This window comes from Abramis brama (assembly GCF_963993115.1).
Source record: "Abramis brama genome assembly, chromosome: 10".
Taxonomy (NCBI): Eukaryota; Metazoa; Chordata; class Actinopteri; order Cypriniformes; family Leuciscidae; genus Abramis; species Abramis brama.
The window spans coordinates 27,759,053-27,775,733 of NC_139972.1; the positions used below are offsets into that span (position 1 = coordinate 27,759,053).

The 16,681-nt window shown below is 40.4% G+C and overlaps 2 protein-coding genes across 2 annotated transcripts in view; both read left to right on the plus strand.

Annotated features, from left to right (window-relative positions):
* The first annotated feature begins 3,618 nt into the window (after positions 1 to 3,618).
* LOC311090376 (chymotrypsin-like protease CTRL-1) lies at positions 3,619 to 5,862 on the plus strand. The gene is made up of 7 exons (XM_084125635.1): positions 3,619 to 3,667; positions 3,787 to 3,887; positions 3,980 to 4,059; positions 4,165 to 4,246; positions 5,028 to 5,208; positions 5,327 to 5,457; positions 5,553 to 5,862. Exons 1-7 carry the CDS (start codon positions 3,622 to 3,624, stop codon positions 5,712 to 5,714), a joined length of 783 nt encoding a protein of 260 aa, XP_083981761.1. The 5' UTR covers positions 3,619 to 3,621; the 3' UTR covers positions 5,715 to 5,862.
* Positions 5,863 to 16,101: 10,239 nt separating this feature from the next.
* The window catches only part of LOC311091430 (chymotrypsin B-like), a 2,477-nt gene continuing 1,897 nt past the window's right edge, over positions 16,102 to 16,681 (plus strand). Inside the window, exons 1-3 of the mRNA XM_084127371.1 lie at positions 16,102 to 16,170; positions 16,350 to 16,450; positions 16,539 to 16,618. Coding sequence (XP_083983497.1) covers positions 16,125 to 16,170; positions 16,350 to 16,450; positions 16,539 to 16,618 — 227 coding nt within the window. The 5' untranslated portion in view covers positions 16,102 to 16,124. The remainder of the gene's footprint in view (positions 16,171 to 16,349; positions 16,451 to 16,538; positions 16,619 to 16,681) is intronic.

Below are 16,681 nucleotides of genomic sequence, written 5' to 3' on the forward strand. Positions count from 1 at the left end.
TCACCATCTTCTGTTATATCAGAATGATCATCTATTTACAGTATATGATATTGGTGGAGGGTGGTGGGGGCCCACATCAATATTTTTTCAGGGGGCCCCAAAACCTCTAGATGCGGCCCTGAGACAGACACAAACACACTGATCGCTGACTCGATACATTTAAAAAATATTTAGCCTGAGAGCATAATTTTTTAAACAAAATCAAGAGACATAAGAAATAAAATAAAAATCAGCCATAAATTGAACAAGATATCATGCACAACTAGACTGTGAATTACAGCAATTATACAGAAAAAAGTAAAATGTGTACCATTCTGGTTTACTACTAGTGGTTCCTTTATGATACTTTTGTTTCACCCCATTTGCAACTTCAGATAAAAATGCCTGTGAAAGAAATAATTCAAAATTAGTGACAGCTCTGTTTATAAATACAGATCTGGTAAAATGTTTATCATCTCACATGACATTTTTAACATGCACATGATTTTCCCATACCATCAAACACTAAGGCATGAAGATCGATAAAACTTTTGGTAACTCAACTAAAACATGTTGAGTCATGTTGGCAACAAATCAAGCTGGATCAAAATATGAGCCACATCATTTTGCAGTTTTTTGATGGTTTGAAGAAATAACTGATAGAGACGCGATGAATATATAAATTATTTGGCAGTAATTTTCTTCCTCGTCTCTGAGCAGACAGATTTCCTCTTGCTCAGAAGTGTGAATTAATGAAACAATGAAACAATGAAGCAGGGGTTTTCACAGGTTTCTCAGTGGTTAAGTACCTGTATTGTGAGGAAGTTTAAAGAGCCGTTATTGTCTTTTCCTGCATTGTGAACAAACTGTACCGAATATATTGTACACATTATAATGTTAACAACATTAATATCAAAATAAAGCCTAAACAGCTATAGCATTTAATTCAGCTTGGATCAAAATGATTTTGGTGACATTTTATTTCGATAGTCCACTTTGGACATAATAACTTTACAAGTACATGTCAACTTACTCTCAGGGTATTAGTAGAATGCTAGGTTAGAGCTCGGGTCAGCAGAATAAGTTAACACGTACTTGTAAAGTCACTTATAGTCAATCTGATGTCTGGGGAGTGGGGACCATCTAAATAAAGTGTTAGCAGATATTAAAGTGATAGTTCACCCAAAAATTAAAATTTTACCCTCAAGTTGTTGCAACAAAAAGAAGATATTTTAAAGATTGTCGGTAGTCATACAGTACTTGACATGACTTCCAAAGTAAATATATATATATATATATATATATATATATATATATATATATATATATATATACATAATATATATATATATATATATATATATATATATATATATATGGAAGTCAATGGCTACCATCAACTGTCTGGTTACCAACATTCTTCAAAATATCTTCTTTTGTGGTCAACAGAACAGAGAAAGTCAGAAAGTTTGGAACAACACGAGGGTGAGTATGATGACAGAATTACATTTTTTGGGGGAACTATCCCTTTAAGTAGACAGTCTACTAATACTCTAATGACTGGTAGTTGACATGTAGTTGCAAAGTTACTTGTATTTAGGAGAATGTCTAAGTTGACTATCAAAATAAAGTGTTACCTGATTATTAAACATTTGAATTCTTATAAAACTGACCAAGACCCATCAAACTTTTGCAGAGTTGCATCAAACTGGCTTTATCTTCCACTCATAAATATGTATAACCAATGGAGAGAGCTGACCTTTTTTTGTAGATTACCAATAAAAAAGAAACAAAAAAATGTATTAATAAACAATAAATAAACCAAACCAATAATAAAAAAAAATTGTCAGTACTGTATCAGCACTATGTAACAAATATTACTTAATTTTATCAGTAAAGAAAATTGAGTGAACTACTGGATTATAATGCTTTCTAGAGAATAACGCATGAAATTTAAGTGATGTTGCAGAAAAGCACACTCTCCAGCAGCATGTCTTAAGGGGGTCCTATTATGCTTTTCCACTTTTTCAACTTTAGTTAGTGTGTAATGTTGCTGTTTGAGCATAAAAAAGATCTGGAAGGTTACAAAGCTCAAAGTCCACTCAAAAGGGAGATATTTTATGTAACATAATCCACTTTTTAAGAACTACAATGAACGGCTTGTTTGGACTACAACGTGATTTTTCCGGATCTTATGAAGTGATAATGTTACTCATTTAAATAATCTCCTCCCACGGAATAAGCAAAAAAGGTGTGAGGCCTGGATGAGCTGCATTAGAGAAGACAGTGTTGTTGCTCATGAAGAGATGCTGTTTTGTCCACCCCGTTTCCAAAACTCATTTGTTTAACATTCCTATAAGGCAGACGAAATTAGAGTGATTAACATTTATTTTAAACACTGTTCCTGGACATTATAATCCCAATGTTTATCTGTGCGCTGCACATTTTATGGAGAACAGCTTGTTTTCTGTTGCTTTTTGTATGTAATTATATATTATTATACATACTTTATGTATAACTTACATACATACTTTCATTATAAGTATAATAAAACTACAAAAAACACCACTCTGAAGTCTGAAACATTCTGTGAAATCCGTGCTTGCAAAGTCCGTGCATGAAATCTGTTCTGCGCGATCCTCTTGTTCATTAACATTGTCAGGGTCTGAATTGGGCTCAAATTGGTTTGAAATGTATGCCATTATTAATATTTACACTAGAGAAGAACTCACAGTTATGGAGGGGTGTGACATTTCCCGAACACGCGTTAAGCGCTGCCAATCACAACACTGGGCTAGCTAACCAATCACAGCACATTTCATATTTCAGAATCAGAAATAGGAGGGGCGAAAACAACGCGTTCAACCAGACTGGGGAGAGAGAAGCTGTAATAATGTAAAATATGTGAAAAATAATGAATTTTTTAAACAATCAAGCATGAAAACATACAAACGTACACCCCAAAAACAAAATCAAGACTTCATAAAAGGCCATAATAGAACCACTTTAAAAGAACCTGTTCGACTGTCCTTAATTTTTTTTATTTAAACTGCTTGTGGTGTTATAGAAACTGAAATTATTACTTCAAGTTTACTTAAGCCCAGCTCTCATAACTGATGTAATCATACTGTGACATAATCCCACAATTTCACTCCCTTCCTCTTCAGTATCATCTTGAATGGATTGCCAGGTTGAATATGGGATTAGTTAAAATCACAGATTTAATGGGAAAGCAGCTTTATTTCCTGCAAGTATTGCTGAAAAACTTTTAGGAAGAACTTCCGTAAGAAAGAACTTTTCATGATATAATGAATGAAATTTCACACCGGCAAAAACAAAACCTTCCCACTCAAAACATTTGATAACATAAAATGACAGAGGTGAAATCATGATGCCTGTCAAGGAAATAGACAGAGGTCAAAAACCCCTTCAGAGAATAAAGAATTAATCCTCTTTGCACGTAAGACACCAGCTCTGAACAATGGAGATGCAGATCGATGATCATTCCGCAACTATGAGATCATTGGAGCTGCGGGAAGGAACCTTGATCACGTCCCACATTTAATAAATGCTGTAAATTATATAAAAGCGAGAGAGAGCACCTACAGGTACAGGTACAGTGAGACATCACAAATCTACATCATGATCTTCACCATCACCTGCCTTGCCCTGGTGGCCTCTGCTCTGGGTAAGTGTCTTCTTTAGTTTGCAAGAAAATTATTAGGTGTACATACAGTATATATTTACAAAATGCAAAACCTACACAAAGAGCTTCATGTGTCCTGAACTTCTGTTCTTTATCTACAGGTTGTGGAGTGCCAGCGATTAAGCCACAGACGATTGGCAGCAAGATTGTGAATGGACAGAATGCCATCTCTGGTTCTTGGCCCTGGCAGGTCTCTCTCCAGGTGACGGTGTATTGGCCTACTTTTATCCTGGATTTGCCTGATTTGGTCAAAGAGTATATTTCATGTGTTCAATGCTTTTACCTCTGAAACAGCAAACCAACGGATTCCATTTCTGCGGCGGATCCCTGATCAACCAGAACTGGGTTCTCACTGCTGCTCACTGTGGTGTCGAGTAAGAGTCTTCAATCTGACAAATGACACATACAATGATGCTTTATAGATGCTGTTTCTCTTTTCTTTTCATAGTTAGTTTTGTCTTTAACTGCTCTCTTTTTAGGGTCGGCAATCATCGTGTCATTCTTGGAGAACATGATCGTGGCTCCAATGTTGAACCCATCCAGGTCAAACTAGTTTCCAAGGTAAAATGTTGAATGATTTCAGGAATGAATATCAAAATTAGAGATCAACTCATACTATTTATTTCAGTGTTCAATAACTTAACGCTTTTTAATTGTTGGTTCATTTCTGCTTTTTCACACAACTGAACTGAACTGAACTGAATCAACACTGAACTGACTTGAGCTGAATAATGACACTATTGTGGTTTTTAGAGCTGCTTTACAGCAGAATTTGAATGTCTCTTATATTTGTTGAATTTTGCATCATTGATTCTGTTATTTTCCTGTTTATTACTGTGATCAATATTGTATAAAGTGCTATATCAATAAAGGTGACTTCACTTGACAATAATAAAACGAGATCACTGGACTAGAACAATAAAGACAAAACAAATAATATGCACAATAAATGTTCATTATGAATCCATTATTATCCTTTTAAATTACTTGATTTTTTTATTTTTTTTTTACCTGTTAAATTGAATTGAGTGGAGAAATAGGTATTAGTCAAATTATCTCTAGATTAACTTTTGGTCCTGTCTGTCAGCTTATGAAGTCTAGCTTACCCCTAAAAAACTTATCCAAATAGATTTACAGATTTAAAATTGAGCATAGGAAAGAAAACATCTGTACCATATTCTCAAATGAACATTCATGCTGAGGGTAAAAGGGAAAAATGCATGAAAAGCTTAAGACGACAAGAAGAAATAAAACATGCTTACATGTATATCTTAGATTACCTTCCACAAAGTCAGCTTCCACTAGTAACCGTCCATCTTTTTCGTTCTTTCTGCCTGTGCAGGTCATCACACATCCGCTCTACAGCAGCTCGACCATCAACAATGACATTGCATTGCTGAAACTTACGTCTCCAGTTGTCTTCACTCCCCGTATCTCTCCTGTATGTCTGGCTCCATCAACCATCAACATCCTGCCTGGAACTCGCTGCTTCACCACTGGATGGGGCGCAACTGCCACCACATGTAAGTTAGACAAAGACCTGTTAGACAAAGACGAATTGCAAAAATTACTATTGTATATTACTTGTTTTGTTTTTTCCACATGACTCTGAACAGTCTGTCTGATGTTTTCTTTTTTCAGGGAGTCCTCTAATCCTGCAGCAAACAGGTCTGCCCATCATGAGTCCTGCTGTGTGCAGACAGATCTGGGGTCAGAGCCAAATCACTGATGCCATGATCTGTGCTGGAGCCTCTGGATCCTCATCTTGCATGGTACGTGAAGACAGATCAGGACAAACACATTACCATATTAACGTTGCTGCTGTTTCGATCTCAAATGTGTGTTTGTGTCTGTGTGATCCCCACAGGGTGATTCTGGTGGTCCTCTGGTGTGTGAGAGTTCAGGGGTCTGGAGTCTGGTGGGGTCTGTGTCCTGGGGCCTCCGCACTTGTGACACCCGTTTCCCTGGAGTCTACGCCCGTATCTCCCAACTGCGCTCCTGGATCGACAAGACTATCGCTTCCAACTAGAGCGCCAGTCTGAGCATTTACCCTTCAAAGGAGGCAAAGGCAGAGTTTAATCATTAATCTGTATTACAGTTGGTCCCTGTTGATGGTCTTTTTGTTTATGACTTTAGGTCTTGTGTCAGTCTGGGCTCCCGTGACCTGCCTGTTGAGTTTAATGTTTTGTTTTTGGTTCATGTTACATTTTACGGTTTTAAACAAATAATGAACATTTCTGGTAATGAAATAATGAAAATAAAATGAAATGAATACAATAAATTGTAATGAAGTGTAATCATTTATCTGACCTTAAAACATAAATTACCATAATCCACATAAAGTACAGCAAACAAAATGAAATATAAAATATTTTCCTTAAAAATATAAGTACTTTTAAAATATACATTTAAATTGCAATTTAAAAAACGTCTTGGGTTACGAATGTAACCCTTGTTCCCTGAGAAGGGAACGAGACGCTGCGTCGAGAATCGACACATTGGGGAACGCCTTCAGCATGACGCGTCTGAAGTCTGTATAGAACTAGTCCAATCTTGATTGGTGTTGTGTCATGACATCACTCGTCATGCTATAAAAGGACGACGGAACATAACCGCGTCAGATTCTGCTTGGTTGAAGCAAGTCGTTCTCAGGAGCGCGCAAAGTGTGGCCGAGGGACGCAGCGTCTCGTTCCCTTCTCAGGGAACAAGGGTTACAGTCATAACCCGAGACGTTCCCTTTCGAGGGAACTCGCGCTGCGTCGAGAATCGACACATTGGGGAACGAAATGCCCACTGCACCACACTGAGAGATAGACGCCCTGGTGTGAAGCAATCTGGCACACTCAAGACGAGAGAACTTGTGAACCCGGTGTAGAGGGCAGATCCAGACTGTAGTGTCTTATGAAGGTGTGTGGGGAGGCCCAGCCGGCAGCATCACAGACCTCTTGAAGGGAAGCCCCTGCTAGCAGGGCTTTAGAGGATGCCACTCCTCTGGTTGAGTGGGCTCTTATTAGCAGAGGCGAAGGCAAACCACACGCCTTGTAAGCTGGAGAAATAGCCTCTACTATCCACCTGCTGATAGTTTGTTTAGAAACAGGGGAACCCTTCTTAGGTGACCCAAAACACACAAGTAACTAATCCGGCTTTCCCCAGCCCGAGGTTCTTCGGACATAGACCTCCAGGGCTCGGACCGGGCATAATAGGTGTAGCTTCTCTTGCTCATCCGACACATGCGGTGGAGGATGGAATGCCTGAAAAATTACAGACCGTGCCACATTTGTGGGCACCTTAGGTACATAGCCAGGTCTGGGGTGGAGAATAGCTCTCACTCTGCCGGGAGCGAACTCGAGGCAAGATGGAGCAACGGATAGCGCCTGTAGGTCGCCCACTCTTTTTAATTAAGTAATAGTGAGCAGGAAGTCTATCTTAAAAGAGAAAAATTTCTCAGACACCTCGTCCAATGGTTCGAAGGGTGCCAGGGATAACCCCTCAAGAACCCCACCAAGAACCCTGGACTGGACGACAGGCCTCATCCTCCTAGCTCCATGAAGGAAACGTACTATAAGTGGGTGTCTCCCCAAGGTGTCTACCCCTAAATGCGTGTGGAAGGCAGCTATGGCCGCCACATAGACCTTATGCGTGGACGGGGAGAGCCCGTCAGAGAAACGACTCTGGAGGAACTCCAGCACTGAAGCCACTGGGCAGTTAACTGGGTTCAACTGATGTTCTCTGCACCATAAATTGAATACATTCCATTTCAATGCATACAGTTTCCTCGTGGAGGGGGCTCTAGAGTTTAAGATGGTCTCAGCAACCTCAGTTGAGAGACCAGCATTTACGAGTTGGTCCCCCTCAGGGGCCAGGCCTATAGTTTCCACAGATCCGGCCGAAGGTGGAAAATTGTGCCCTCGGCCTGAGAAAGAAGGTCCCTCCTGATCGGGATTTGCCACGGAGGGCCTGCAAGTAGAGTTATGATGTCCGAAAACCATACTCGGGCCGGCCAGTAGGGGGATACTAGAAACAAGCTGATTCCGTACCTCCCCTCTAGACCCTCTCTAGAACCCCTGGGAGCAGAGCGATCGGGGGAAATGCATACAGACGTTGCCTCCGCCACGTCTGTACCATGGCATCCAGTCCTAAGGGAGCTGGATGAGTGAGGGAGAAGCAGAGCAGGCACTGGGTGTTCTCGTGAGAGGCGAACAGATCCACTTCCGCTTGGCCGAACTTCCTCCATATTAACTCCACCGTCTCGGGGTGGAGTCTCCATTTCCCGGGCCTCAGCCCCTGCCTCGACAGGATGTCTGCTCCCACATTTTCGTCCCCAGGGTTAAACATGGCTCTGATTGAAAGAAGTTTGCCCTGGGACCACAGAAGAACCTGATGTGCCAGTCTGCATAGAGGGCGCAATCTCAGGCCCCCTTGTCGATTTATATATGAGGCCACCGACGTATTGTCTGTTCGTACTAGGACATGATGGCCTCTGAGGTTCGGAAGGAAATATCTGAGTGCCAGAAATACAGCCAGCATCTCTAGGCAATTGATGTGCCAAGAGAGATGGTGGTCCTTCCATGAACCCCTGGTGTAGCAGCCTTCCATGACCGCTCCCCAGCCTGTGAGAGACGCATCCGTGGTGACTATTTTTCTCTGACACGATGCTCCCAACGCGGGGCCATGGGACAGGAACCATGGTTTCTTCCACATCCTCAAAGAACGAAGGCATCTGCGCATTACTTTGATCGTGCAAAATGGGTTCCACCTCTGGGAAAACCCTCTGGTCCTGAGCCACCACTGCAGGGCTCTCATATACAGCAGGCCAAAAGGTATCACGTTGGACGCTGCTGCTAGAAGACCCAGAACTCTTTGAAAATGTTTGACAGTGATGGCCTGGCCTAGCTTGATACTCATTACTGTAGTCAAGATGGTGTTTACACGAGCAGGAGACAATTGTGCCCGCATCGTGACTGAGTCCCATTCTACTCCCAGGAAGATAGTTCTCTGTAGAGGAATTAGTGAGCTTTTCTTGACATTGAGTCTCAATCCCAAGCACCTTAGATGGTTCAGAACAACATCTCGATGTTGAACCGCCATCTCCTCTGATTGTGCTAGAATGAGCCAATCGTCGATATAGTTGAGGATGCGGATGCCTTGAAGTCTCAAAGGAGCAAAAGCTGCATTCATGCATTTCGTGAAGGTGCGAGGAGACAGTACTAGGCCGAATCCTTTTTGGGAACTATGAAGTACCGGCTGTAGAACCCGGCTTCCCTCTCTTGAGGAGGAACCAGCTTTAACTTCCAACCAACTTAACAACCAACCTCTACAACCAACCTCTAACCAACTTCTTGTTCCATGACCTGACCCTGCTCAGGACTGACAAGCGTGTGTATGACCCCGTTGAACCTTGGTGGATGATACTCGAACTGAATTCTGTATCCCTTTTCCACTGTGCGCAGGACCCACTGAGATATATTTTGAAGACCTTTCCAGGTGTCGAAATAATCTACTAGGGGGATCAGTCTGTCTGGACTGACCTCGATTGTCATATTTTGGGTTTAGGTGACCTGAAGCAGTTGACTGGCAGGAGCTAACCGAAATAATTTTTCTGCAGGCCTCGTGAGAGGGCCACCCTCAGAGGCCTGCGCATCGCATCCTCTTTGCCGAAGCCTTCCTCGCCTGAATGACAGTCCTCAGATCTGCCTTCGGCTTGGAAGACTTCGGCTGAGAGTGTTGCTTCTGGCTCCAGGCCTTTTGCGGGGGAGCACGAGAGGCAACACTCTTTTTCTGCTGCTGCAGATATGAGGAGCTGGTGGCTGCCTCGTGGGACTGCCCCCTGGCAGCAGACCCACGAGACCTAGGACGACGGCGGGGGATAAGATGTTTGAGAGCGGCTGACTGTCGTTTCGCCTCCTGAAACCTCTCGACAACAGTGTTCACGGCATCGCCAAAGAGGCCGGAGAGTGAAATCGGGGCATCAAGGAGGAAGGCCCTGTCCTTGTCCCCGATGCCTGACAGGTTCAGCCACAGATGTCTCTCCGTAGCTACCAAAGCTGCCATGGAGTGGCCGATGGCGCGGGCCGTCTCATTGGTAGCCCGGAGACACAAGTCGACCACTCGACGCATTTCTTTAATGTCGTCGAGGCAGACCTCCCCACTGTTGTCCACCTTTTTGAGGAGTTCGGCCTGGTATGCCTGCAGGAGCCCCATCGTGTGCAGGCATGCACCAGCCCGACCTGCTGCCATATATGCCTTTCCAACCAAGGCCGATGTTATACGGCAGGGCTTGGAGGGAAGCACTGGAGCTCTTAGGGACAATGCAGAATCGGGAGAGAGATGGGCAGCGAATGATTCTTCTACCTGTGGCATCGTCCCATAGCCCTTCTCTTTCGAGCCCAGGATGGTAGAATATAGGTGGACATTAGGGATCATAATTCGAGAAGAGAAGGGCTTGTTCCACTCGATGAACGTTTCCTGCAAGCCCGGTCACAGCCTTCACGCCGGAGCCTCCCGTATTTCACCGATCTCCACACTGAGGTGTCGAGATCGGTGAAAAACGGGAGGCTCCGCCGTGAAGGCTGTGACCGGGCTTGCAGGAAACGTTCATCGAGTTTGCTTTTTCTTTTCTCTTCCTGCTTTTGAATGCATCCCCATGAATGCAGGCGCCAATCCACGGGGAGCGCGAGCCTGGCCTGATTCATCGAACAGGCTCAGGCGGGAGCGGAGCGTTCTTAGTGGCATTTGATCGCAGTTTGCACAGTCAGCGCCCTCGAGCGCTGCCCGTGCATGCTCCACTCCCAAACAAACTACACAGAGCGAGTGTGTATCACCCTCGCTCAAATAGCGCTGGTAAAGGGACACACACTGTCTGAATTGTTTGCTTTTGCTCGCCATGCTATTAATAAAGGGACAAACAACACCAAATAAGACATACGGTAGACACAGAACGCTTGCTGAAGACCAGAAGCTGACACGGTTATGTTCCGGCGTCCTTTTATAGCTTCCGCATCACTGTCACATGCAATGTCACGAGTGACGTCATGACGCAACACCAATCAAGATTGGACTAGTTCTATACAGACTTCAGACGCGTCACGCTGAAGGCGTGTCGATTTTCGATGCAGCGCGAGTTCCCTCGAAAGGGAACTGTGTTCCACTTTCACAGTAACAAATGACAGACACAAGTGTTGCAATAGTTAACAACAGTGCATGAAAAGCTACTAGATATTAACTTCCAAACAAGTCAGGATTATCAGATGTTCTATAATAGGAACTATTATTCATAGTTTCACCCTCATGGACTCTTAATTTGTTTCCCTTCGGTCACACATCTCTTTTGTTCTGTTTCCCATGACTTGTTTGTCTCCTAGGTTACTCATTGCATTCTAGTTTGTTTATATGGTTACTCATCATCAGTTCCCTGGTTTGTATCACCTGTGTTAATCCTATCATCTTTGTTTTCACTTAGTATAAATATACCTGTGTTTTTAGTTCTCATTTTTCAGTTCTCGTTAATGCTTATTTGGTGTAGTTCTCTTTCGGTTAATAAAGTCTGTTCACTTTTATCTTCGTTCTTGCGTCATACCTACAACACACTCAGCCAAATTGTGACAGGCGTTTCCACTAGAGACATAAACTCAAAGATTTTCCAGCAAGCTGCAGTGTTTAATTAATTTCCTTCCTTTAGAAACTTCCTCATAACCACAAAACCAAATCCTCCTTCTCAAAGCTAAACGTTTAAAGACATGCAACAATGAGAGGACATTAGTGTTGTCACAGAACATTTGTGAATATCTGAGATGTAACTGATGATTAAAACTAAACCCACTTTTAGCTGTATTTTAAATTGAATGATCTTACAGAGACTGCACAATAATTAGGCTACTATGTTTTGTGCCATGTGGAATCCAACAATAGTTTTGTGAAGCCTTGCAAACTGTTCTTCACTGTCATTGATGTCCCATGTCAACAGTTGAAATTGCACATGTAGACAGACACCAACACACTGATCGCTGACTCGATAAAATTTAAAAAAAATTAGCTTGAGAGTGAACAAAATATCATAAAGTGAACAAGATATCATGCACAACTAGACTGTGAATTACAGCAATTATACAGAAAAAAAGTAAAACGTGTACCATTCTGGTTTACTACTAGTGGTTCCTTTATGATACTTTTGTTTCACCCCATTTGCAACTTCAGATAAAAATGCCTGTGAAAGAAATAACAATTCAAAATTAGTGACAGCTCTGTTTATAAATACAGATCTGGTAAAATGTTTATCATCTTACATGACATTTTTAACATGCACATGATTTTCCCATACCATCAAACACTAAGGCATGAAGATCGATAAAACTTTTGGTAACTCAACTAAAACATGTCGAGTCATGTTGGCAACAAATCAAGCTGGATCAAAATATGAGCCACATCATTTTGCTGTTTTTTGATGGTTTGAAGAAAGAACTGAGCGAGACGTAATAAATATATAAATTCTTTGGCAGTAATTTTCTTCCTTGTCTCTGAGCAGACAGATTTCCTCTTGCTCAGAAGTGTGAATGAATGAAACAATGAAACAATGAAGCAGGGGTTTTCACAGGTTTCTCAGTGGTTAAGTACCTGTATTGTGAGGAAGTTTATAGAGCCTTTATTGTCTTTTCCTGCTTTGTGATCAAATTGTACCGAATATATTGAACACTTTATAATGTTAACAACATTATTATCAAAATAAAACCCAAACAGCTAGCATTTAATTCAGCTTGGATCAAAATGATTTTGGTGACATTTTATTTCGATAGTCCACTTTGGACATAATAACTTTACAAGTACATGTCAACTTACTCTCAGAGTATTAGTAGAATGTTAGGTTAGGGTTTGGGTTAGTAAGTTAACATTTACTTGTAAAGTCACTTATAGTCAATCTGATGTCTGGGGATTGGGGACCATCTAAATAAAGTGTTAGCAGATATTAAAGTGATAGTTCACCCAAAATTGTAATTTTACCCTCAAGTTGTTGCAACCAAAAGAAGATATTTTAAAGATTGTCGGTAGTCATGCAGTAGCCATTGACTTCCAAAGTAAGAAAAATATATGAAGAGTTAAGATGCAAAAGCCTCTAAGTGCCATCTGAAATTTTCTTCTAGAATGATCATTTTTATAAAGCTTGTATATTTAAGTTAAGTAATTTCACTTAAATGACAATTAATAGGTGATTTGCATTGCCATTTAAGTGAAATTATTGAACTTAAATATACAAGCTTGATAAAAATGATCATTCTAGAAGAAAATTTCAGATGGCACTTAGAGGCTTTTGCATCTGAACTCTTCATATATACTATGGAAGTCAATGGCTACCATCAACTGTCTGGTTACCAACATTCTTCAAAATATCTTATTTTGTGTTCAACAGAACAAAGAAATTCAGAAAGTTTGGAAAAACACGAGGGTGAGTATGATGACAATTTTATTTTTGGGGGGGACTATCCCTTTAAGTAGACAGTCTACTAATACTCTAATGACTGGTAGTTGACATGTAGTTGCAAAGTTACTTGTATTTAGGAGAATGTCTAAGTTGACTATCAAAATAAAGTGTTGCCTGATTATTAAACATTTGAATTCTAATAAAACTGACCAAGACCCATCAAACTTTTGCAGAGTTGCATCAAACTGGCTTTATCTTCCACTCATAAATATGTATAACCAATGGAGAGAGCTGACTTTTTTTTGTAGATTACCAATAAACAAAGAAACAAAAACATTATTAATAAACAATAAATAAACCAAACCAATAAAAAAAGGTAACACTTTATTTTGATGGTCCCTTTTGAACATTCTGTCAACTAACTTTCATTAGAGTATTAGTAGAGTGTCTGCTTAATATCTACTAACTCTTTATTGTGATGGTCCTACAACAGACATTCTACTGACTATAAGTAACTTTGCAACTACATGTCAACTTATTCTAACCCTAACCCTACCAGTCTACTAATACTCTACTAACACTCTAATGAGTTAGTAGACATGTAGGTGCGACGCTACTTATAGTCAACAGAATGTGTTAAAGGGACCATCAAAATAAAGTGAAACCAAAAAAATTGTCAGTACTGTATCAGCACTATGTAACAAATATTACTTAATTTTATCAGTAAAGAAAATTGAGTGAACTACTGGATTATAATGTTTTCTAGAGAATAACGCATGAAATTTAAGTGATGTTGCAGAAAAGCACACTCTCTCCAGCAGCATGTCTTAAGGGGGTCCTATTATGCTTTTCCACTTTTTCAACTTTAGTTAGTGTGTAATGTTGCTGTTTGAGCATAAAAAAGGTAACAAAGCTCAAAGTCCACTCAAAAGGGAGATATTTTATGTAACATAATCCATTTTTTAAGAACTACAATGAACGGCTTGTTTGGACTACAACGTGATTTTTCCGGATCTTATGAAGTGATAATGTTACTCATTTAAATAATCTCCTCCCACGAAATTAGCAAAAAAGGTGTGAGGCCTGGTTGAGCTGCATTAGAGAAGACAGTGTTGTTGCTATGTTCATGAAGAGATGCTGTTTTGTCCACCCCATCTCCAAAACTCATTTGTTTAACCTTCCTCTAAGTCTGACGAACTTAGAGTGATTAACATTTATTTTAAACACTGTTCCTGGACATTATAACCCCAATGTTTATCTGTGCGCTGCCGATTTTATGGAGAACAGCTTGTTTTCTGTTGCTTTTTGTATGTAATTATGGTAACACTTTATTTTGATGGTCCCTTTTGAACATGCTGTTGACTATAAGTAACTTTGCAACTATATGTCAACTAACTTTCATTGGAGTATAAGTAGACTGTCTGCTTAATATCTGCTAATTCTTTATTGTGATGCTCCTCCAACAGACACTCTACTGACTATAAGTAATTTTGCAACTACATGTCAACTTAATCTAACCCTAACCCTACCAGTCTATTAATACTTAACTAACACTCTAATGAGAGTTAGTAGACATGTAGGTGCAGCGTTACTTATAGTCAACAGAATGTGTTAAAGGGACCATCAAAATAAAGTGAAACCGTAATTATATATTAATATACATACTTTCTGTATAACGGTGTGACATTTCCCGAACATGCGTTAAGCGCTGCCAATCACAACACACTGGGCCAGCTAACCAATCACAGCACATTTCATATTTCAGAATCGGAAATAGGAGGGGCTTCATCGTTCAGCCAGACTGGGGAGAGAGGAGCTGTAATAATGTAAAATATGTGAAAAATAATGCATTTTTTAAACAATCAAGCATGAAAACATACAAAGGTACACCCAAACAAGTAATAAAAACTCGGTGAGTGTTTTAGCGCAATTTTCTCACCTCATGGGATCACAACACTAAGAGATAGTAAATCTTTTCCTGGATTTTTTTTGTGCGTTCCCGAGATTAGACCTTCCTTAACATAATGCCGAAAACCCGAAGTCTCTAGGTGGTCTGGTTGAGGAGTAGATAGAAGTGCAAGATTGGTGCGCACAGACGCACAGAACAGAAATCATGAGTTAACAAGCGCAATTTTGTCCGGTGGAAAATTGCGCTAAAAACAAAATCAAGACTTCATAAAAGGCCATAATAGAACCACTTTAAAACAGTGGTTCTCAACTCCAGTCCTCGGGACCCGCTGCTCTGCACATTTTGGATGTCTCTCTTATCTGACACACTCAGTTCAGTTCATGGAGTCTATCCTAACGAGCTGATGATCTGAATCAGGTGTGTTAAATAAGGGAGACATACACAATATGCAGAGCAGTGGGTCCCGAGGACTGGAGTTGAGAACCACTGCTTTAAAAGAACCTGTTCGACTGTCCTTAATTTTTTTTAATTTTTTTTTAAACTGTTATAGAAACTGAAATTATTACTTCAAGTTTACTTAAGCCCAGCTCTCATAACTGATGTAATCATACTGTGACATAATCCCACAATTTCACTCCCTTCCTCTTCAGTATCAGCTTGAATGGATTGCCAGGTTGAATATGGGATTAGTTAAAATCACAGATTTAATGGGAAAGCAGCTTATTTCCTGCAAGTATAGCTGAAAAACTTTTAGGAAGAACTTCATTAAGGAAGAACTTTTCATGATATAATGAATGAAATTTCACAACAGCAAAAGCAAAACCTTCCCACTCAAAACATTTGACAACAATCACAATCATGATGCCTGTCAAGGAAATAGACAGAGATCAAAAAGCCCAACAGAGAATAAAGAATGAATCCTCCTTGCACGTAAGACACCAGCTCTGAACAATGGAGATGCAGATTGATGTTCGATGAACATTCCGCAACTATGAGATCATTGGAGCTGCGGGGATGGACCTTGATCACGTCCCACATTTAATAAATGCTGTAAATGATATAAAAGCGAGAGAGAGAGCATCTACAGGTACAACAGTGAGACATCACAAATCTACATCATGATCTTCACCATCACCTGCCTTGCCCTCGTGGCCTCTGCTCTGGGTAAGTGTCTTCTTTAGAAGTTTGCAAGAAAAGTGAAGAGTGAATATATATATATATATATATATATATATATATATATATATATATATATATATATATATATATATATATTTACAAAATACAAAACCTAAATAAAGAGCTTTATTCTTGTGCCATGAATTTTTGTTCTTTATCTACAGGTTGTGGAGTGCCAGCGATTAAGCCACAGACGATTGGCAGCAGGATTGTGAACGGACAGAATGCCATCTCTGGTTCTTGGCCCTGGCAGGTCTCTCTCCAGGTAACTGTGTATTGGCTTTTATCTTGCGTTTGCCTGATTTGGTCAAAGAGTATATGTCATGTGTTCAATGCTTTTACCTATGAAACAGCAACCCAACGGATTCCACTTCTGCGGTGGATCCCTGATCAACCAGAACTGGGTTCTCACTGCTGCTCACTGTGGTTTCGTGTAAGTCTGACAAACGTCACAAACAATATTGCTTAATAAATGCTGTTGCTCTTTTCTTTTTAC